General features: G+C 39.2%; 2 protein-coding genes across 9 annotated transcripts in view; one reads left to right on the top strand and one right to left on the bottom strand.

Moving 5' to 3' along the window:
• LOC136831645 (protein arginine N-methyltransferase 9-like) overlaps positions 1-20,614 on the top strand; it is a 69,053-nt gene extending 48,439 nt beyond the window's left edge. For 3 of the 4 annotated variants that reach the window (XM_067092291.1, XM_067092275.1, XM_067092283.1), the window contains exons 8-9: positions 704-854; positions 20,147-20,614. In XM_067092291.1, the coding sequence (XP_066948392.1) occupies positions 704-854; positions 20,147-20,569 (574 nt within the window). In that variant the 3' untranslated portion in view covers positions 20,570-20,614. Of the gene's footprint in view, positions 1-703; positions 855-8,891; positions 9,304-20,146 lie in introns of all 4 variants that reach the window. The other variant, XR_010850948.1, reaches the window with a different exon arrangement.
• Rcd5 (microspherule protein Rcd5) overlaps positions 2,110-24,719 on the bottom strand; it is a 70,413-nt gene continuing 47,803 nt past the window's right edge. For all 5 annotated transcript variants that reach the window (XM_067092330.1, XM_067092317.1, XM_067092311.1 and 2 more), the window contains exons 4-6: positions 19,656-19,858; positions 10,523-10,631; positions 2,110-2,438 (exon numbers count right to left, since the gene is read on the bottom strand). In XM_067092330.1, the coding sequence (XP_066948431.1) occupies positions 2,223-2,438; positions 10,523-10,631; positions 19,656-19,858 (528 nt within the window). In that variant the 3' untranslated portion in view covers positions 2,110-2,222. The remainder of the gene's footprint in view (positions 2,439-10,522; positions 10,632-19,655; positions 19,859-24,719) is intronic.

Here is a 24,719-nt window from a genome sequence, read left to right as displayed (position 1 = left end):
GTTTTCAAGTTCAACACAATTTGTAAATGTTTGCTAGCAAGTGAAAATGGTTATATTAGAGAAAACCCTCTGTTATCTACTCATGATGACTGGGTTGAAATTAAAAAAGAATGACATTGAGGGGCCTGCTGTGCAAGCTAACCTGATCCCATGTAAGGGAGAAATAATCACATTTTCAATTGCAAAGTGCAACCCAGTCCTCCCTTCAAGCTCAAGATAAAAGAAGAAGGGAAAGGAAGGATGAAGGGTGGGGTTAACCATGAAGGAGAGACAGACCTGCCTCTTTCAAGGAAGGAAGTTATGAGAATTGAAAAAAAAGAAGTATAACTAATCATGTCATCAGAGGTTGAGGCTGTCATTGAACAGTGCAATCTGAAGCTTATCAAATTCTGCAGAGAAGAACACTGCCACGAATTTGGTCAGGCTTAATCATTTTTTTTTCATTAAGCATGACTAAAATAATTGATTTGTACATTGCATTGACACATAGGTCACCTAACAGTACTTTGGGCAGATTTTGTATATGAAATTTTTTTATAGTGTAGTTTCATTGGAATTATAGCATAATTATTGATAAATCCTATGGTCCAGGCAAGCTATAGTTTAATTTCAGACGAGTGCTTTTCTGAAAGATGAGAGTGTGATCATAATGTTTTGTCTTTTTTTTTGTTTTAATATTACATACAGTACTATGTTTTGATAGGTTGATGATGGCAGAAGATGGAATTGTTTTCCCTGAGCAACTTGATTTAGTGGTGGATGCTATCAATTCTCCTGATGTTGTAGCCATGACTCAAGTGGATGACTCCAACACCTTTGGTGTAAAGGTTGCTGAAGTGTTCAATATTGCAAAGGTAAATATGAAGTTATGTCGGTCCTAGTTTTATTTCCTAGCTTTGGTCTATAGGATATTCTTTTTCATAAAGAAAATGAAGCTTTGGTATTGCAGACTATGTACACTCAGATTAAAGCCCTTTATTTTCATTTTTTTTTTGTTGAGAGTAGTAGTAGTCCAAAACTACAGTTAATGAGACCAAGTCTGCAAGAAAATTTCGTGCATCATGCTTCTCTCCTAGGATGGAACCGGGGATGTAAATGTCGTAGTGCCTTGTAAGAGCCATTGTCCTCCATGCAGGAATGCTTAAGAGCCACTGACCTCCATGCAGGAATGCTTAAGAGCCACTGACCTCCATGCAGGAATGCTTGAAAAGATTTCCCAAACTAGTGGCAATTAAAGGGCTTTTGAAATAACAGTCATTCCTCTACTGTGGTGTTTTTAATACCTTGAAATGGTACCCCAATCCCCTCTGCTTGCAGAGTGCAGAGGCATGTATGGTCATTTTAGATTTTAGTGCAGCCTTTGATAGTGTGGATATGAAACACTTGTCTAAAAGATAATTGGGAGTTAGTGGATCTTCTCAAACTTGTGTCATCAGTCCAACTCTTAACGTTGACTTGTGGTGTCATCAGTCCAACTCTTAACGTTGACTTGTGGCATAGACGCAAAGTGAGTTCATCATGTTTGTTATGAAAATTGAACTACAATGACAAACATCCTCTGCACTCTTTACCTGACCTAGCTGTTTTTGCTTTCAACACTAGGCAGGCAGCTGCTGCAATCATGTTTTCTAGCATTAGGTTTCATACTACTCGGTAGTGTTTTGTCTTGGCTACAACTAAAACGTGGAATAGTTTGCCTAGTGCAGTTGTGGAATCCTCTGATCTACAAATATTTAAGCGAGGAAAAAATTTTTTCCTGCTCTCTGCTGACATCACCTGAATTTGAGGTGTATGTTTCATTTTTTATTCCCTCTATTTATCACCTTTTCCTATAACCTCTCTCTCTCTCAAGGCCGATTTCACTTTGGAACATCTTGAGTTTATAATCTGCTGAATCTATCCATGAAGGTTTTCAGTTTAAAGAAATTCTTGGCATGAGGATAAAGAAGCCAGCCACCTTGGCTGGCAATGTTTGCTTGGATAGTACCATGGTAAAATAAAACTGCTTTTTTTTTATTTATTTTTTTTTTTTTACAAATACTAAATTTAGGTGTAATTAATCCTTAATATAAACTAGATTTTTGTAAAAAATGCAAAGAAAAGCAGTCAGATTGAACCTTGTTTAAATATACAATACAAATTTTCATAAATCACAAACCATATTTTATCCTCCATTGTTAATAAACACAGATTGCTGATGACATGTTCTCTGTAAATGCATTTTAATGGCCACTGAGTTTTGCAGTTTCTTGGCGTATAACATTAATGAGATCAAGGTTTATGAGAAATATAAATCTTAAAGATGCAATTTCAACAACTGAATTGTTATTCAGTTTAATTTTGTTGCCAGCCAAAACTGGTTTACCATCTACGTAAATAGGCCGTTTACCCTCATTTGCTATGAGGAAGTCTCCAGTGTTACGAAGTTTGATTATCCCCTGAAAAGAAAAAGAAATTCTGATAAATGCAGAAAATGTACTATTTTGTTTTAAATTTTTGCTTTTACTTGTTCATTATCTAATAAATCTAATAATCTTTTATTATTCTAAAGCACTTTGGGGTTCTCACTAACATATGCCTAATTCTGGACATTCCTAGACTCTTGCTCATAAGACTGATTCTGAACAATTTGGTGCTTTTACATTTGGGGTGGAAATTGGCTTGACTGTATAGTAGGAAGTGTTTGAAGGAAAAAGATGAAAAGCAGAAGCCTGAAATTAATTGTTTACAAATTTTAATGTTACCAGTCAGACTATCATTCATGTTATAAAACCCAATTGTTCCATGGTATACCAACCATCAGTCCTTTACATTAGGAATTACTGACAGCGGAGCTGGAAACGGCCGTTGAACTTTCAAAAAAGGTGGTTAGGCAGTTAAATACCATCTGTTAGGCTGGGCCGCCCATCTGGATGTTAACATTCCAATTTTCTTTTGGCCGTTGTGCGGTGCAGACGTGTCTTCTCCCTCTCTGCCCTGATTGTCGTTGAGCTGTTTTTTTCTGGTGGGATCTTTCTTTCTTTGTTTTTGCCTGTGATATATGTGTGCTTGTGAGTTTTATAATGCAAACCCACAATCTGACAAGCCTACTCACAAAGCCACCTTCCCTCAGCCCTCTGTTCCTCATGCAGGGGGCATGTGTGCTCATGGACTACATTTGCAGAGTGTTGTTCCTGGTTGGGTGAGCTGTAGGTGAAGTTTGAAGGGAGGAAACTATATCAGAGGAAGACTGCCAAGGTGCTGTCTGAGGGTTATATGCCCCTGACTACACCCTTGGTGGCTAACCCTTCTCCTTGTTTCTCTCTCCCGTCAAGCTTCCCCTTCTGGCTGTCTCGCCTTTGGGAGAGTATTCTTCTTCGTCTTCTTTGCTTGCTTCGTCAGGAACAATTGGGGGGAGCAGGGAGCAGGCAATCAGGACGACCTCCTCCCAGGGGCCTTTCCTTCTTCTGGGGGAGAAGCTTTTCCCTCGGAGTGAGAGGAGTCTCCCTCCACTAAACCACCCTTTTATTCTTTTAGTTTGGCGGTCGAGCAGTGCCTTGGCAAGCAGGGGACTCATTTGAATGCAGCTTGACGATCCTTGGGCCTTTCGGGTCCTCCAACCCTGCAGGGACTCTTTGCGCACCAACCCTGCAGGGCCTCTTTGCGCATCTGATGACAGCTCCAGTGGTGACCCACGCTGCCACTACCACCACGACCACCACAGTGACAATGTCAGTGTTCGCTAAGATGCCGGTGACAGTATCCTCGCACTTCCCTACCCAAGTGACTTCTGTCCTGGCATCCCAGCATATGGCACCCCTGCCTCCAGGTTTTGCTGTGGTCCTGCCGTCTCTCGCTGTTCTGTCCATGATGGTCGCCACCTCTGTGCCCTAGATGTGGTTCCTGCCCCTGCTGCTCCTGTCTCTGCTGTCCAGGCTGCTGCTGCTGCTGCTCCACCTTCCCTGGCTGTCCCGGCCACTCATGTCGCTGCTCCTGTTACTGATACTCCTGCCGCCTGGGCTGCCCTAGCTGCTCCTGTGATGTCTGCTATTCCCTCTCGGATGGGGGACTTGACCGCCATCTTGAAGATGATGACGAAGAAGTCAAGGCGTCATCATCAACTCTGTCTTCTACTACTTCCTCCCCTTCCTCTTCTGGGGCTCGTCGGCCGAAGAAGAGGAAGGCTGCTGCTGCACTGGAAGTCGTGTCGGACTGGTCTTCAGGCTTTACAGCTGTGTCTTTCTTGTAGAGAAAGCCTCAGGGGGGTTGGAGACCGGTCATAGACCTCAGTCCCTTTAACCAATTCGTTCACTAGACTGCTCGCGATGGAGACAGCACATTCTGCGCTTCCTCCATCAGGGAGAACAACTTCATGCTTACGGGACTTGAAGGATGTGCTTCATTTCCAAATACCTATCCATCTGTCCTCTTGCAAGTACCTTCGTTTTATCCTTGGGAGAGCGGTGTTCCAGTTCAGGGCACTCTGCTTCAGGCTCTCGACTGCTCCTCAGGTGTTCACGTGAGTGTTCACCCTGGTAACAGCTTGGGCCCATTCGAACAGGATGCGTCTGTTGAGGTATCTTGACAATTGGCTTGTCCTTTGCTTCAGGACAGGGATCAACTCCTTGAATTTTGCCACGATCTAGGAACTGTAGTAAATCTCGAGAAGTCCGATCTCACTTCCAAGCAGAGGATGAAGTACCTGGGCATGCTGTTAGATACGGTAGCAGCCAGTCTTCCCCTCAGACTCATATCAGCAGGTTCAGGAAGGCAGCACAGCTGTTCCTATCTCGACAGGAGTAGCCGGCTCAGCAATGGCAAGCCGTCATCAGTCATCTGTCGTTGGAGAAGCTGGTCCCTCATGGGCAATTTCACCTTTGTTCTCTTCAGTGGAGACTGAAAGAGTACTGGTCCCACTTGTGAGGCCCCTCAAAGACTGGTGGCTGGACGACAGGAACCTCTTAATAAGAGTTATGCCTGCATACTCCCCTTCCAGACATAATTCCTTCCCAGATGCATCGACCGAGGGATGGGGCACACACCTGGAAGAGTTGCTGACTTTGGGAGTGTGGAATCAAGACGACAAGCACCTTCACATTAACATTCTGGAGCTCAAGACAGCCTTCCTGGCCCTCCAAGAGTTTCAGGATTGAGAGGCGGGACACTCCGTGGTGTTGATGAGCGACAACACCACGGTGGTGGCATATGTCAACAAGCAGGGGGGGGAAGTCTCATATCCCTTCCGCTTCACCAGTTGATGATGCTGGTGCATGAGTGGGTGGTAGCTCACTCAGTACAGCTATCAGGCAGATACACTCCATGCAAGAGGAATGTAGTAGCAGACAAGCTCAGCTGCCAGAATCAAGTGATAGGGACAAAATGGTCCCTTCACTTAGACATCACGGAGAGAGTGTTTGATTTTTGGGGGTGTCCAGTCACAGATCTGTTTGCCACCCGGCACAACAGGAAACCTCGATGTCTATGCTTTCCCTCTGTTTTCTGATTGGCAGGGTAATCAGCCAAGTGTTGGTCACCCTGAATCTCAGGATAATTCTGGTATCCCAACCTGCTAGTTCTGCTTTCTGAGGCACTGAGAGAGCTTCCTCCCTGGCCCAACCTCCTGTGTCAACCACACATTTTCACGGCTGGCGGTTATCCAGCATCTCTTGCAAGTGAGAGGCTTTTTGCGCTGCGCAGCAACAGAGATGGCTGGACACCTCGGACAGTCCTCTGCAGCGGTATACCAGGGAAAGTGGGCTGTCTTCTGTGGTTGGTGTCGTAGATGGGGTCTCTCTCTGGTTGGAGCTACTATTCAGCAGGTCGCAGAATTCCTCGTCTTCTTTCGCCGAGAGAAGCTCTCTGTTTCAGCCGGGAAAGGCTATAGGGCCACACTTGGTCTAGTCTTGCAGCTGAAGGATGTGGACATCTCTTCATTGGAGATTTTGCTACTGATGAGAAGCTTCGAAAGGTCTTGCCCCCCCTGTTTGGGATGCAACTCTCATTTTGAGGAGCCTGACTCTTGCACCGTATGAGCCTTTACGAGAGTTGTCAGACAGGGATCCGACCCTAAAGACCATCTACCTGCTTGCCCTGGCATCAGCAAAGAGAGTTGGAGAACTGCATGGACTTTCCTTCAATATTAACTTGAGGGATGGGGATCAGTTCTGCTCAGTTTCGTCCCGGATTTCATGGCGAAGACTCAAAACCCATTGGTCCCTCATGCTAGGGTTGAGTCCTTCATGATCCCCTCCCTAGAGGACTTTGTAGATAATGACCCAGACGAAATGCTACTTTGTCCTGTTAGAGTGCTGTGGCGCTATCTGAAGAGGACTCTTCATCTCCGGTCTGTTCACGACGGCTCTTCGTTAGCACTGGCTCGTCCAAGAAAGAAGTGTCCAAGAACATGATTTCTTTCTGGCTTTGTGAGATGATCAGGAGAGCGTACTCTGCTGCTAGCAAAGACGGCACCGGTACCTTCCGCCTGAGAGCTCCCGAAGTCAGGGGCATTGGTCCAACCCTCACATTCCGGAAGAACCTGTCAGTTCCTTAGGTACTGAAAGCAGGGGTGTGGTCTCGACAGACCACTTTCACCTTGTTCTACCTTCAGGGCACTGCCCACAAGTCCTTGGACACTTTTTCCTTGGGACCTGTGGAGGCTGCTCAACAAGCTGTGTAGCTTAACCAGCTCCTCTAACATGACAGGGTTGCATCTTGCCTAAGATGTTTGGTTGTGGATGTGAGAATGACTACGGGAGTGACTGGCCTCTCCTTCCTTCGGGCTGAGAGTGGACTTGAGTCGTTGAGTACTGGAACTGGCAGTCGATGCAGATAAGTATATATATCAAGCTTCCATTATATTTTTCTTTCAGGATTATAGAAGCAAACCTGCTCTTTCCTCTAAGGAGGGGGTGGCATGAGGTGGGCACAAAAATGTAATGTAAAGGACCTCAGGTTTGTATAGTTAGGAAAAATACATTTTACTTAAAAAAATTGTGATTTGTTCCTACACGATATACAAACCATCAGTCCTTTACAGTAGGAAGACTCACTGGTTGGAGGGAGGAATCCCAGTGCGTCTCTTGAACTGACCGATTCTTTTCCTGGTAAACAGAGCAAGGACGAGAAACCTGCCTCTGACCAATTGATTGGTGTAGAGCCACATGATCAGCTGTCAGACTTCTGGGTCTCTTTCCCATGAGGAGGAAAATGTAACCTCATACGAAAATAGGCTAGGATGAACCTCAAGAGTCAGAGACAGTAAGGCAAATATTTTCGTATGAGGTTAAGTTTTCCTCCCTCATGCGAAAAAGACCCAGAAGTCTGACAGCTGATCATGCGGCTGTACAACGATCAATTTGTCAGAGGCAGGTTTCTCTTCCTTGCTCTGTCCACCAGGAAAAGAACCAGTCAGTTCAAGACACTTGCTCAGATTCCTCCCTCCAACCAGTGAGTCTTCCTACTGTATAGGACTGATGGTTTGTATATCGTGTAGGAAGAATCAGAGTTTTTTAAAGTAAATTGTATTTTTCCTAACTACACAAACCTGAGGTCCTTTACATTACATTTCTATGCCCACCTCATGCCACCCCCTCAATCTGACACCTGGGCCAAAAGGCAAATTGGAATGTTTATGTCTGGGTGGCCAGGACTCCCTCCTATTGGACGGTAGTTAACTACCTAACCACATTGTTTGAAAGTTCAATGGCTGTTTCCAGCTCTGCTGTAAGTAATTGTAAAGGACCTCAGGTTTGTATAGTTAGGAAAAATACAATTCACTTTAATACATTGTGGTTAACATTACCTACATTGTTAATACTATCAGTCATGTTTTAAACCTAAATTATCATCTATATTATTAATATTGGCTCTGCAAGCGTCATGAAAAAGACAGCTCAGTAACACAAATAGCTTGATGGTAAGGCTTATGAAATGAGATATTTATCTTGCAAAAAACCATGCCTTGTAATCTAAAAAATCAGGTTTGAGAAATATTCATTATATTCAGTCATTCTCTAGCAGAAAAAAAAAAAATATGAGGTCATATGATCGGATTCAAAAGTGGCCCCTATTTTGTTAATGTTGTAAAACCTTTAACCAGACATCTGGACAGAGTAACTTTCATGACCTCTGTAAAAACCAAAGAACCAATATTAACACTATATATGTAATGTAAAACCTATATATGTAATGTAAAACCTAGACCTGAGACAACTCAAAGAGGTCTGGGTTTTACATTTCAGTACATATGTTGTTAATATTGGCTCTTTAAAGAGATCATGAAAGTTACTTTGCCCAGATGTCTGGTTAAACTAAAAGGGCACTTTTGAATCTGATAACTTGACCATGTTCATTATATTTTCATATTTTCTGTGAGAAAATTACATCATGAATAACGAACATTTCTGAAACTTATTTTTGTAGCTTGCAAGGTAAATATCCCATTTCACATGCTTCATAAGCCTTATCATGGGGCTACTTGTGTTATTATACTACACGTCTCATGATAATTACCAGGTTACCTCACCAAGCTCTACTTAGTTTGCTACACATATGCCCATCCACTAGTGATATTCTTTTTCACATTAGCTTTGGTTTGGCATTATCACATGATTTGTAATTGCTTGTATTACACTTTTCTCTTGATTACCCCATCTGAAACCTCTTTTATCAATGTACTGGACATCAGTAATGTAGTAAACATCGAATGGGCTGATTTTTTACTCTTCAGCTTAACTGTTGGGCCTTGGTCTTTTTAGAGCTCCTTTTGTCACTATTTTCAAGATAATCTTTTTTTTAGAAGAGGTGTCAGCTGAGCTGCCATGGTCAACAGCCATACCATGCTGAAAGCTCAAATTCTTTTCCGATCAGCAAGATTAGGCAGTGCAACCCATATTACTAATGCCTTTCCACAGCCAAGCTGGTGCCAAATGCCACTCCCACAGCTCCTCCTCAAACAGTTTGAGCCTAATCCAGAACCTCAACCAAGGCTACCAGATGGAACTGTGAACCACTGCTTCAGTAGCCAGAACCATCACAAGAAACCCTCCAACATTCTTGCCAACACTAATCTGATGACTATGACTGCAAGAGCCTTCTCAGCTTGTAGGGCCAAATCCTCCTTGATGGCTGAAGCTTTAACCATTTAGGAGCTGCAATTAAATCCACATTTGGGTCATAATCATACCACAACTCAAGACCAGACCCAAGCCAATAGATGTAACATCCCAATAACAATCAAACACATCTTGATTGACTGTCCCAGATGGCATCATGAAAGAAAGACTTATTTACAAAATAAATCAATAAAGGATATTCTAGCAGAAGGTAATAACTTTTCAATTAATAATATCATTCTCTTCTTAAACAAAATTAAATTGATAAGTAAAATATAATCTTCCCCCTTTTTTTTTTCTAAATCCCCCCCTTTTTTTATTATTTATTTATTTAGTTAACTACTTAATTTTTTATGTACTCTTTCCCCCATTCTTTTCCCAGCCCGAGAAGAACCCTAAAAGAGTTCAGAGGTCTGGTTAAACAAATCATTTATAACTAACTAACTATGACTCATGCCATCACTGCAGACAGAAACATGCCAAGCCAGGACCACATCAAGACACACACCACCAATGCCAGGAACCTCAAGCAGAGCCTATTTAATTCCACAGCCATGCTTGCTATTATGACTGTGAACCATACCCAGATCAATGCAAAGTGCCAAGACAAAGCCACACTAGAATACAGAACTGCAACCCAAAACCAGTTCCAAGCTAGGCCATGGATATGCCAATGCCAGAAGCCATATTTTTGGGCAGAACCGCACTCAAAGTTCCAATCCTAGCCAGGCCAAGACGTCGCCAGGACCAGCGATGCTAATATCATATTCCAGTCAAAACAGAGACTGAAGCCATTCTAATATTTTCCAGCAAAGCTGCTCAGGGATGAGCCCATGACCAGAGCCAACCTAGAATTCTTGATTAGAATTGCTCCAGCTTCCAGGACTTATCCTAAAGAGGTGGAATCAGAGTATTCTGACCCAAACTCTGATAACCACTATCACAACCAGAGCCACAAGCATAACACTGTTTCATCTAGAGACTGCATGCTCCCCAGTGCCACCCACGATTCTTGTACAGCCAGTCCCTTTGTTGATGACTTTTATGCAAAGCAGAGACAGAATTTTAAAAACATTTATAAGGCACTACAACTGTTACATCGACAGTGTGTACTGGTCTCATGACTAAGGCAAAGACTAGAATACTATAACATCTAGTAATGAAGATTCTAGCCACTCCTTTGGAAGGAATCTTATGAAAGGGAATCCTCAATGCATGGGTTACTATAAAAAAGACAGTACGAACTGGATTATATAAACAACTGCTGGAAATGTCCACAAAAGCAGTGAGTGCCAGATCCAGTGGGCCTGGAGCAGACCTGAAAGTACCCAAGTTAAAATGTGTGGGTTTGTTCATTGAAGCTGGATGCTGGTATACTTCCAGTATCTTTTTCTTCTTCAGACTACAATACTCTTAGTTATATACTGCACCTGTTTACGTGATATTTTCCATGCTGGCCCTTCTAATGATAAATCAACATCCACATTTACACCAGCAGCCTTACGTCCTAAAGTTATCTCTCTTGATCTCATAAGGTATCTGAGAAATAGAAAGATTATAATCAGTATTGTACAGTTTTACTGCATATCATAATTAACTCTACAGCCAACAGTACTTTTGTTTATATATATATATATATATATATATATATATATATATATATATATGTGTGTGTGTGTGTGTGTGTGTGTGTGTATATATATATTTTTTTATATATAACAAAAAATAAATACATATAAAGTCCCCAATTAAAGAAATAACTGACAATTATGCTCCCTCACAAAAAATGAAGAGGTGTACCATCTTTACCAATAATCGCAGAGGAAAACCAATATTGTGGAAATGAACTGGAGAATCTTATGAAGCAGTTGAGAGTGAAGAGGTGGCAGAAAAGGATTTTGCAAAGGTAGAGAGACAGTGTTTGGAGATGGTAGAACATTTCTTACCTGGTGACATACTGGACTTTAGCTACTACTGAGAGAACAATAACTGCAGCTAGTACTAAAAGAATAACGGGAAAGGTTGCAAACAGTCTGAATAATGTGGAAAGAGAATGTTGAATTTCTGGTAACATAATTAAAAAGTATCTATTCATAGAGCAATATGTGTAATGCATGTGCACTTACAAAGTACCTGGATTAGGTTAAAAAAATTATAATAATAATAATAATAATAATAATAATAATTCATGGCCGAGATGCACTGGACATCTTATTATAGTCCGACCTCCAAAATCCAGAATTCTGTGGTCCAGGAACTCCCATATTCCAGGATGTTTTTGAATCAGCTGCCATTAGTTCTTGAGTGGCTACAAGGGCGGTGCCACGTTTCAGTATTTGGATTTTTTGGATTTTGGAATTGAAGCTTGCTCCGTAAATACACGAGCACAATTAATTTCCAACGAAAACATTCTGCGAAACTCAAAAATATACAGGATACCGTAATTAGTATATACTCGTGTATCGTGCGATCATCAAAATTTCATCCAAAAACATGATTTCATCATATACATCATGTACAGTATAGTGTGAGGTGTATTTACAGTAGATTGCACTAGGCTAGGCTATCTATGCCTGTCTCGGTTTTGGTAGATACCATTGATAATGCATATTATATCCGAGTTAGCTTTTCACTAATAAACAGGCCTAGAAGCCAAAGTTCATTAGGTTAAATGCAAATCTTCATACATTAAATCAGGCTTACCAACAATGTGACTTGTCTAAGAATTCATCACTATTTCTTATAATTAACCACCACTTACTACTGTCTGCACGAAACTGGCTTAAACAACAAGTACTGATATAAACATTCGAATCAAGAAACAAACTTTAGCCGATGTCAGTTATCGTAACTAACACACGTTTATTAAGAGTTATGTTACAGTTGATTACTTGTTAAAAATTTGCTGATTTTCAATGGTGACTTTCATAAATAAGACAAGAATAAATCTTTATTCATGCTTTACTCAATGGAGGGGAAAATGTTAAAGTATGCCACTAAATTTACGGTTGTAGCTCTGACAGAAGAAACGAATAATGTGCAGGCCGACAAAACGTTTTGGAAGAGGCAAAGGAAACATCTGATGCTGCCGAATTCACACCTTTACTTTATTTAAAAATAATGTAAGTTGCATTTTTAAACTCTGCTTTGATAATTTACGTTTAAAACGCGTCTCCGAAATGCATATCATTTAGCAAATAATTGCTGTGATGATGTCGGTAAAATACAATCAGCTGATGCTTTTCAGAATGCAAATAGCGCACGTTTGTTTTGTTCATAAATTATAATACGATAATAATAAAACAATAATGCACGAAGTATACCTGCATACAGTATGTAAAACAACAGTTTTCTAAAATTATCATTATTCTTAATACTACTGTATTACAGTATTTGACTTGTGCAAATGGATATCTGTCGGTGTAACAACTTAATCTCACACACACACACACACATGTAGGTTTAAATAAACGAAAGCAGCAGATTTTAGGTTTTTGCTGAAAACGAAAACCATAAGTTTGAATTGCTGAAAAACAATGAAGGGTGTGAGATCTGAATTTGACAGTGCATTTATAAAGAGGTTAAGCTCCAGCATAGTGAAGGTGTAAGCATTTCCAGAGAGATGCATATGGAGCAGGCCAGAATTTTGCTAAGGAACTAACCTAACGAATGACAGTGATTATTCATGAGCTTTGTTCTACTTTTTATATCACTGCAATATACAGTATCTGTGAAATGAGCTGGCAAGACTGTTTACATAGAGGATTTTTTATGGGTAATTTCTAAAATCTGGGATTTTCTGTGGTCTGGCTATGGCCTGGTCCCAAGGGTGCTGGTCTTAGGAGGTCGGACTGTATCAAGAATGTTACTGGGAGACACAGTGTCCATAGGCTTGAAAACTAACTGAAATCTCAGATGGAGATGATGGGCCATAAGATGGGAAGAGAAGGGGAATAATCACTCAAAAGAAGTAGCAGCATTATGATCATTGGGAAAGACCAGAAAATCATTGACAAAGAGCAAATATTTAGACTTGGACCCAATGAAAGTTCTGACTGTGTGTGAACAAGCTAGAAGACTGGGAGAACTTATTGCAAATCTAACCCTATAAAACCATTAATAATGGTGATGCATGGCGATAAACTAAAAGTGAAATCATAGAATGTAACAAAGAAAACAAAGCAACTAAAGACTGCAACAATTAAAGGATAAAGATTCTTATAACCAGAAGGCTTCCCTGAAAACATGTCCCTCACAAAATATTTCATGATTACAAAAAATGATTCAAGTCAAGGGAACAACTTACCATTATTGTAGGATATATTCTTAAACCGTGCAACAGAAGAAAAATTACCATAATTAAACTATGGTATGACAGTGGATACACATACTTAGATATATTTACTGAATAACTGAACATAAAAAAATGAAATTATTAACAATTCATGTAATACAAACTGGTTAATAAGGGCACAGAATTACATTTTTACTAGCACTCACCAAAAGAATTTTTTCTTAAATGAGGTGAAAATTGGAGAATGGTAAATTTAAAGAAACTAGACAGCTTAGTTAGGAGACTCCAGAGAAAGAAAAGTAAACAGCAAAAAGGTATGCAGCTGAGGCCAAAAGTACACAGCACCAATGCCATCTACAGTGTGCTGCACAAAGCCAACTATAAGTGGCAACCTTCTAAGTACACTATTAATCTATCTATATATATAAAAATGGATGTGTGTGTGTTTCACCATAACTCTGAAATGCATTGAGCAATTTCAACCAAACTTGGTATACATATAACTTACTATCTGGAAAAGAATACTGTAGGAGGTAAGATATCACTATCACCAAAGGGCAGCAAAAGGGGTGGGGGTGGGGAGGGCTTCCCTGAAACGGGGGCTGGTTCTGCTTGCAGACTTAGTAACTAAATCAACTCTACAGGTTTATCATACCTCATTTCAGTATACATATTACTTACTATCTGGAAAAGAATACTGTGGGGGGGGGTACATCACTGGCACCAAAGGGGTAGAGGTGGGAAGGGGGTGACATTAAAATAACCAAAAATGACAGATATTAGTGTCTAATCCATAGTTTTCGAGGCTGCTGAGATGAATAGCGACACTCCTGATGCCCTTTTAACCCTTAAACGCCTACTGGACGTATCATATGTCGACTAAAATTGTCTGTTGGGTGCCAAGTGGACGTATCGTACGTCGACTACAAAAAATTTCAACCTTCGGTCAACTTTGACTCTACTGAAATGGTCGAAAAACGCAATTGTAAGCTAAAACTCTTACATTCTAGTAATATTCAATCATGTACCTTCATTTTGCAACAATTTCAAAGCCTCTAGCACAATATTTCGATTTATGGTGAATTTTTGAAAAACTTTTTCTTACGCCCCGCTGTAACTCGCCGAAAATTTCAGAAATTCTTTCTTCATTTTGTTGTAATTTTTGCACTGTTCTATATTAGCCGTTACATAAAGTTTTATGTATGAAAATGTGCTGTACAATACAACAGAAAATAACTCATGGTTGTAGCTTTTATCAGTTTTGAAATATTTTCATATAAATCACGATAACTGCCAAAATTTCAACCTTCGGTCAACTTTGACTCGACCGAAATGGTCAAAAACCGCAATTGTAAGCTAAAACCCTTACATTCTAGTAATATTCAATCATTTACCTTCATTTTGTAACCAATTGGAAGTCTCTAGCACAATATTTCGATTTATGGTGAATTTTTGAAAAAACTTATTCCTTTACGTCCGCATCAGAAATTCTTTCACACGTTGTTGTAATGTTTGCACTGTTTTATATTAGTCGTTACATAAAGTTTTATATATGGAAATGTGTGCAATTTCATGTAGAATACAACAGAAAATAACTCATGGTTGTAGCTTTTATCAGTTTTGAAATATTTTCATATAAATCACGATAACTGCCAAAATTTCAAGCTTGGTCAACTTTAACTCGACCAAATGGTAAAAAACGCAATTATAAGCTAAAACTCTTACATTCTAGTAATATTCAATCATGTACCTTCATTTTGCAACAAACTGGAAGTCTCTAGCACAATATTTCGATTTATGGTGAATTTCTGAAAAAAAAAAAAAAAAAAAAACTTTTTCCTTACGTCTGCGCGGTAACTCGGCCGAACATCTCAGAAATTCTTCCGTCATGTTGTCGTAATGTTTGCATCGTTTTACATTAGTCGTTACATAAACTTTTATATATGAAAATGTGCGCAATTTCATGTAGAATACAACAGAAGATAGCTCATGGTTGTAGCTTTTATCAGTTTTGAAATATTTTCACATAAATCACGATAACTGCCAAAATTTCAACCTTCGGTCAACTTTAACTCGACCGAAATGGTAAAAAAACGCAATTGTAAGCTAAAACTCTTACATTCTAGTAATATTCAATCTTTTACCTTCATTTTGCAATAAATTGGAAGTCTCTAGCACAATATTTCGATTTATGGTGAATTTTTGAAAAAACATTTTCCTTACGTCTGCGCTGTAACTCGGCCAACATCTCAGAAATTCTTTCGTCGTTGTTGTAATATTTGCACCGTTTTATATTAGTCGTTACATAAAGTTTTATATATGAAAATGTGCGCAATTTCATGTACAATACAACAAAAATAACTCATGGTGGTAGCTTTATCAGTTTTGAAATATTTTCATATAAATCACGATAAGTGCAAAAATTTAAACCTACAGTCAACTTTGACTCGACCGAAATGGTTGAAAAATGCAATTGTAAGCTAAACCTCTTACATTTTAGTAATATTCAATCATTTACTTTCATTTTGCAACAAACGAGAAGTCTCTAGAACAATATTTTGATTTATGGTGAATTTTGAAAAAACTATTTTCCTTACGTCCGCCCCTAACTCTGCTGAAAATCTCAGAAATTCTTTAGTCACTTTGTTGTAATTTTTGCACAGTTTTCTATTAGGCATTACATAAAGTTTTATACATGAAAATGTGTGCAATTTCATGTAGAATACAACGAAAAATAACTCATGGTTGTAGCTTTTATCAGTTTTGAAATATTTTCATATAAATCATGATAAGTGCCAAAATTTAAAACCTATGGTCAACTCTGACTCGACCGAAAATGGTAAAAAATGCAATTATAAGCTAAAACTCTTACATTCTAGTAATATTCAATCATGTACCTTCATTTTGCAACAAACTGGAAGTCTCTAGCACAATATTTCGATTTATGGTGAATTTCTGAAAAAAAAAAAAAAAAAAAAAAAAAAAAAACTTTTTTCCTTACGCTCTTGCTGGTAACTCGGCCGAACATCTCAGAAATTCTTCCGTCATGTTGTCGTAATGTTTGCATCGTTTACATTAGTCGTTACATAAACTTTTATTTATGAAAATGTGCGCAATTTCATGTAGAATACAACAGAAGATAGCTCATGGTTGTAGCTTTTATCAGTTTTGAAATATTTTCACATAAATCACGATAACTGCCAAAATTTCAACCTTCGGTCAACTTTAACTCGACCGAAAATGGTAAAAAACGCAATTGTAAGCTAAAACTCTTACATTCTAGTAATATTCAATCTTTTACCTTCATTTTGCAATAAATTGGAAGTCTCTAGCACAATATTTCGATTTATGGTGAATTTTTGAAAAAACATTTTCCTTACGTCTGCGCGCAACTCGGCCGAACATCTCAGAAATTCTTTCGTCTCGTTGTTGTAATATTTGCACCGTTTTATATTAGTCGTTACATAAAGTTTTATATATGAAAATGTGCGCAATTTCATGTACAATACAACAAAAAATAACTCATGGTGGTAGCTTTTATCAGTTTTGAAATATTTTCATATAAATCACGATAAGTGCAAAAATTTAAACCTACAGTCAACTTTGACTCGACCGAAATGGTTGAAAAATGCAATTGTAAGCTAAACCTCTTACATTTTAGTAATATTCAATCATTTACTTTCATTTTGCAACAAACGAGAAGTCTCTAGAACAATATTTTGATTTATGGTGAATTTTTGAAAAAAACTATTTTCCTTACGTCCGCCCTAACTCTGCTGAAAATCTCAGAAATTCTTTAGTCACTTTGTTGTAATTTTTGCACAGTTTTCTATTAGGCATTACATAAAGTTTTATACATGAAAATGTGTGCAATTTCATGTAGAATACAACGAAAAATAACTCATGGTTGTAGCTTTTATCAGTTTTGAAATATTTTCATATAAATCATGATAAGTGCCAAAATTTAAACCTATGGTCAACTTTGACTCGACCGAAATGGTCGAAAAATGCAATTGTAAGCTAAAACTCTTACATTCTAGTAACATTCAATCTTATACCTTCATTTTGCAACAAACGGGAAGTCTCTAGCACAATATTTCGATTTATGGTGAATTTTTTAAAAAACTTTTTCCTTACCTCCTCGCACGGTTACTCTGCTGAAAATCTCAGAATTTCTTTAGTCACCTTGTCGTAATTTTCGCACCCTTTTCTATTAGGTGTTACATAAAGTGTTATACATGAAAATGTGTGCAATTTCATGTAGAATACAACAAAAAATAATTCATGGTTGTAGCTTTTATCAGTTTTAAAATATTTTCATATAAATCACGATAAATAGAAAAAATTCGACCTTCAGTCAACTTTAACTCGACTGAAATGGTCGAAAACTGCAATTGGAAGCTAAAACACTTACAGTCTAGTAATATTCAATCAATTACCTACATTTTGCAACAAATGGGAAGTCTCTAGCGCAATATTTTGATTTATGGTGAATTTTTGAAAAAAACTTTTTTTTACTTTTGCACGTCACAAATTCATGCATCATTTTGTGATAATATTTTCTCTGTGTTGCTTTGATCATTTTACAGTTTGTTATATACCAAAATCATCGCAATTTAGTGTACAATACAATAAAAAAATAACTTATTAGCTTTAACCATTTTTCTCACAGCACGATTTGTATACAATTATATATGAAATTTTTTTTTGTGCTGTCATATATTCCAATATTTATATATGATAATGATATTTTTTTAATTTCTGATGGTTGCATACTAAACTTCGGGCAATGACAAAAAAAGGAGCCAAAAATGAACTCTTAATCTTAAAAACTAAGCGTGTCAGCTGCGGCGCCAACTTCTGAACGCCGCCGGCATACGGCAGACACTTTTGTAAATAGAGGCTCGGCATTTAAGGGTTAACTGCTATATAAAAAATTTTCATAGCTAATACTTATTTAACAAAATTCGTAAATTTGTCAACTCTTCAGGCAGACCTTTTTAGTTACAATTAAATTTAGAATTAAAATGAAAAACTAAACCTGTTCAAGAAAACATGAATAAATGATATATGAAATGCTACTGAAGCACTGATGCATTACTTTTTACACAGAATTCTTCTAACTACCTACCTTTGTACAACAATGTTAACTATTCCCTCTACATAAGAAGGAAAACCACTTATATTACAACTTCATGATCCATTACATTTCTAGTTTCCTCAAAATCTACAATTCCTCTGAAAGCTCAACACATCAGCAAAAATGTCATTTGAAAAGCCAGTATGTTTAAAGTTGATATAACATAGATTTATCAAAATGTGAAAAGGAAGAAAAAATTATTACAGTTAACTCAAGATTTATCAAAATGTGAAAAAGAAAGAGAGAATTCTTACAGTTAACTCTAGATTAAAGCAAGGATTACTTTCCAGTAGAGGTCTTATTATTTGAAATTGTATTTAAAGATAATATTTTCCCATAAGAAACAAACATTAATAAGGAGAGTTACCAATCCTGGACTCTTGAGCAAGTTTGCCAATTTTAAGGTTTACGTCACAATAATATTTAAGAAATATTATTAATACTCTACTGTACTACATTTAAATTCTGCACTGTGGGCTTGAATAAAATCCTTGTGTCAACTGAACACATATAGTTAGACACTTCTTCATAAAACAGTTGAGAGAGAGAATGCAATTTCTTCTCCATTTTTTCATACTGACAAAAATGTTCAAATCATTGTACATTTCCAGTTGATTATTGTACAATTCTGTGAATAATTCCATTAGTGTACACATGGTATCATATATCATACAGAAGGTAAAATTATTGCATTTGTGCAATAATTATGGTACTGTATATCTAGGACCACTGGGTAAACGTTTCCCTCTCCTACCACTAGGCAAAGTGGGTGTTTGTGACATAATCGCCACTCTGGACCATCCTAGATCTGCGGCTGATTTGGAAATGATTTTCAAGAGTAAATTAACTTTAAATGAAAATTACCATGTTACTGTGTCAGTAGAGCATACCTCTATAAATACTTGCTCATGTTAAAACAAAAACACATTATTTAAACTTATTCAAAAAGTGACTGTACTGGTATTAATCTGCACGAAGATGTTTGTATTATACCAATATTCAGCTAAAGACTATGTCTTTAAGAACACAGTAAAATGTTTTAGAGGTAATTCTGCAACATTTGCATTTCTACTACATCATGTAGATGTCACTGGATTTTGTTCCAAACTGAAAGATGAGCAAATCCTACCTTACTAATCGACCACGTAGGACAGCCAATGTCTGGTTGTCAAATTCTGGAGGAGAGATTCCTGTGACTGTATCTACCAAGACTTGCCATTTGGAGACCTGGTCTTCAAGTAACCTTATCTCTCTTTTGCTTCCTCGGCTTGCTATCCCAAGTTCATGCTCCAGCAAGTCATCGCTACTTTCGTATAGTTCTGAATCATGAATCTGTTGGAAAATATCAATGGTTTCACAAAACACTGCAGTACTGTACCTAAAATTTTCAGAAAATTTTAATTTGTGACCGCTATACATTATCAAGACCCCAGTCATAGGTACAATATTCCAATGAAATATTAATAGCTCCCACACCATAGACCCATGATTTCTAATTGAATTGCACTTGTTTCAGACTGTTTGCAATTTTTATAATTCAGCTTGAGTATATTCCCTATAATATAGAATAGGACTTTTGCAGAAAAAATAATTGAACTAATATTTATGTTGATTTTCCAGACAACTCATCACGTGGATGTTCACTTGGATAGCCTACCTCACACTTCAGTAATCCCACAACCACTATCCATGTTACAGCTATCACTTACAACGGGAGATGTAGAACCTTTACAAAAACTTTGCAAGCAAACTGATAAAGAAGAGTTATTAATACTTGGAGGTGATATTGTGACTGTCTTAGCCAATACAAAAGCAATTCAGTCCTCTGTTCTTCATGCAATACCTTATTGGTTTATAATAACGGGGGGCAAAAACTCTCAATTTTCATTTTGTACAAGAGATACAGATTCACCTTGTAAACAGAGCCTATTGGTGCCAGACCATTTTTATAATATAACTAAGGATATTCCATTGGATATTAAATTAATATGGCGTGATGGAATATTTAATGCACTGATTCACACTGGAAGTGCTGACACTTAATGCTACACATGACCATGTAGGAGTATTAAAGCTTTAAAAACTAAATTGTATTAATTTAAACTTAATTTTATATTTTTACTGAAATTTGCTGGTTCAAATGAAATAATTTTGCAGATATACTACCAGAATTTACATTCAGTTGTTCCTACCACATACTTCTGAAAAATGTCATTTTCATGATAAAATTACCAAATAATTACATAGCTATTAGTTTCTACTTTACGCAGCAACTCAAAATTCAAAATTTGCTGTAGTGCTCTTTTGTTTTGGGTGTAGGTAGACTGCCCTGCCCACTTTCAGGGAAGGATAGGTAAAACACAGCTAAAGAGCTCAATTTGTTTATGCTCTACGTCCATGAGAGGGGAGGCGGGAGGACTCCAATCATGTAATTATTTGGTAAGTATATATAAAACTTTATTATAAAAATGTCATTTTCATTTAAGTAACTTAACCAAATAATTACATAGCTGAATCCCACACTGACAGGTGGTGGGATACACAGACAAAACTACTAAAAAAACACTCGGAGATGGAGATGAATTTGAAATAAAGAAATTAGCTAGCATTGTGAAATTCTTGTTGTAACCTTACTTGGTAAGGGAGTTATGGCAGATAGGTACTACCTCAAGTTGGAGTTCCTCTCGACCTGTAGCGATGTGGCAGTAGAGTCAAGAGTCGCCTCTACTTTAGCATGTGTTTTGCAACATAGGAATCAATTGCAGGTTGCCAAAGCTAAAAATCCAAAAAGACACATCAAATATGTGTGTGCCCTTGCCCCGGACGCAGTACAATAAAATATGACCAAATGAAATTTAAAACCTACACCACAAACACGTTAAAATTCAAACAAACTGATGGCACTCACGACACAGTGCCAATCAGGCTTCCCAAGAAAACAATCCTTATTCAAGGAGAGTGGATAAAGGAAAAACAAAGACATTCCTCCTATCCTTCATCCCCCAACACCATGCCAGCTGCAAAGTACGGGTCTAGAGTGCTGCATCTTTCATGTACTGTTTCAACATAGTGTAGGTAGGACATTGCAAACACTGAATTACATTTTCAATATGTGGACTGCAGGATAGAAGCCAGCGATAGGTTACGTCTGAAGGCCAGCGACATTGTGACTGCCCTAATTTCATGTGCCTTGACCTTACATAAAGGCAGGAAATCTCTGAGTGTGATTCAGAAATCACAGTCCTCAAAAAGAACCTTAAGGTGTTTTTAGAAAAAGGACGACTGGGGTCTTTAACTGAACACTACAGGTTCAGGAGAAGAACCTCTAATTCCATTGGTTCTCCTTAAGTACTCGTGAAGAGATCTAACTGGGCAGAGGACTCTCTCCTGATCCGCTTGACCTAGGATGTTAGACAGGCTCTTGCCTGAAAAAGAACGTGGCCAGGGTTTAGTAGGGTCTTCGTTCTTTGCCATGAATCCTAAGGTCAACGAACAAACAGCATCACCTTGAGCAAAGCCTACTCTCTTATCAAGGGAATGCAGCTCATTAGTCCTTTTAGCTGTAGCTATGGCCATCAGAAAAAGGGTCTTCCTCATACTGTCCACTTAGCTTAGTAGACTGCAGCAAAAGATCGTCGCCTACACTTTGCAATAGCTTCTGCAGCCTTCCTTGAAAAACCATTCACTCTGACATGCTTCCTGACAGTCTGAAGCCTGTCAGAGCGAGGGGATAAGCCTAGGTGAAAACGTTGAAAGTGCGGCTGTCTTGAGAAGATTTCTCTTCTGAGGTTTAAGCCTTGGATAATCTACCAACAGACTTAGAAGGCCTGGGAACCATTCCTTGTGGCCAAAAGGTAGCCACCAGGGTCACTGAAGTGTTGCTATGGGTACTGAACTTCAACACTTTCCTTACCATGCTGAAGGGAGGAAAGGCGTAAACGTTGAAATCCGACCAATCCAGCAGCATGGCATCTGTCGCCCAAACTTGCAGATCCAGCGTCGTGGAACAGTACAGAGGGAGACGATGGTTTCTTGACGTTGCAAACAGGTCTACCAAAGGTTCTCCCCACAGCCTCCACAGGTTGGTGCACACCTGTGGACTGAGTGTCCACTCCGCTGGTAGAACCTGTTTGCCGCGACTCAATTCATCCGCAAGGACGTTCCTTGCCCTGGATGAAGCAGGTCACAATGGTGGTCTTGTTGCTCTCTGCCCACAGAATAGAGTCCTTGGCCGCTTCGCACTGCGAAAAGGAGTGGGTCCCTCCATGGTGTTCTTGATGTAGGCCAGTGCGGTCATACTGTCCAAATGGACCGCAACTGTCCTGTCAAAGGTCTCTGTTGCAAAGCACTGAAGAGCAAGGTGTATCGTCTTCAACTCTTTTACATTTATGTGGAGGTTTCTTTCGGTCGGAGACCATAACCCCGACACCTCAAAACCGTTGAGAAGAGCTCCCTAACCCAGATCTGACGCTTTGGAGTAAAACATTAGGTCGGGGTTCACAGGAGACAGCAACATCCCTGTCACAAATCTGTTTTCCACCAGCCACCAAATGAAGGTCCTCCTTGATTTCGGGGGTGATTTCGAAGACGAATGAATCTGGAAAGACTTTCCTCCACCAGTTGGCTCTGAGGTAAAATTGTAGCAGTCTGGTGTGTAATCTGCCCAGAGGAACAAGCTCCTCTATTGAGGACAGTGTTCCTAGAAGGCTCATCCAAGCATTGGCTGAGCAGGATGGGCGAGAAATGAATTTCCAGACTTTCCTGATGCAAGTGAGAATCCTTTGTTGGTACAGAAAAGCCTGAAAATTCTGAAAATCTATCACTATCCCCAAATGTAGAATTGACTGAGTAAATCTTGTGCAAGCTGAAGAGTCTTCTGAAGGTCCTCCGTGCACTGGGATTTCGAGGGGGAGCGTAGGAGCCAGTTGTCCAGGTACAGACGCTTTTATTCCCATGAGGTGCAACCACTTCGCCAATGGAGCGAGAACACGGGTAAAAACTTGAGGAGCTGTGGAGAGGCCGAAGCACAGAGCCTGAAACTGGAAGACCCTGTCCTGGAACATGAATCTCAGATACTTTCTGTAGTTTGGGTGAATTGGAATGTGAAAGTATGTGTCCTGCATATTTACCGTGACCATCCAATCTCCCCGGTGGATGGCTAACAGGACCAACTGATTCGTTTCCATTTTGAACTTCGTAGTTTGAATAAAGAAGTTCAGAGCACTGACGTTCAGGACAGGTCTCCATCCCCCTGATGACCTGAGGACTACGAAGAGGCGATTGTAAAATCCCTCTGTGCTTGTATCCTCGACTTCTTCCACCGCCTGCTTCTCGAGCTCACTAGCGAGGGATGGGCTTGTTGGAAGGCTTCTTGCTGGGTCGCACTGGACGCAGATTGGCTCTCGGACGGGACTGGAACCGGCCTCTACTTCCTCGAAAGAGCTTCTAAGCCAGTGGAGAAGAAGTCCTGACATTTGAAACCGATGAAGAAGAAGGTCATGCAAGAATCCTAGTCCTCTTGGCAGACTGAGGGAGCAGGTCTTGGGTTGACTTCTTCTGCAGTTCGCCCGTCACTCGTTCCAAAGTTTCTTGTGGAAACAAACTGGTGCAATCTAAAGGAGTGAACAACAGGGAAGAATGTTGGGAGGGAGTGACCGAGTGACCCCGCTTAGAAGTGGACGAGCACCACAAATCTCACTTTTTGATAGTGTAGTTGCTTGCTTCGTCCTCAAGGAGTTACCTTCCATGGTCTACCAGAACTCCATGGTGACCAAACTAATATCTAAGAATTCTCTTCCAGTTGGTCTTTTTGGCCAGGTGTTGTGTCGTAATGAATAACATTATAACACGTGATGGAGTATATAATGGACTCAAAGAAGCTGAACCCAGTTTTTCCAACATCAAAAGAACCTGCAAGAAAGAGAAATGACTATTGTGCACATGCATCCGCCCTCGTTTACAACCGGGCCGTTAGAGACCAAGGAGCCATTACTCTCTCTGGTCTACAATAAACCCCCCATATTCGCGGGGGATGCGTACCACACCCTCCCCCGCGAATAGCTAGAACCCGCGAATACTTAAACTTAGAACTGCCTATTTTGATAGTTCAGGGACACAAAAAAATAACTAAAAATGCTTATACAGGTATTATCCTACTTACAATGGGGTTAGGTTCCAAAAATACCCATCGTTT

Source organism: Macrobrachium rosenbergii, chromosome 4 (assembly GCF_040412425.1).
Source record: "Macrobrachium rosenbergii isolate ZJJX-2024 chromosome 4, ASM4041242v1, whole genome shotgun sequence".
NCBI lineage: Eukaryota > Metazoa > Arthropoda > Malacostraca > Decapoda > Palaemonidae > Macrobrachium > Macrobrachium rosenbergii.
Note: the sequence above shows the minus strand (reverse complement) of the source record. Positions and strands in the feature narration are given on the sequence as shown.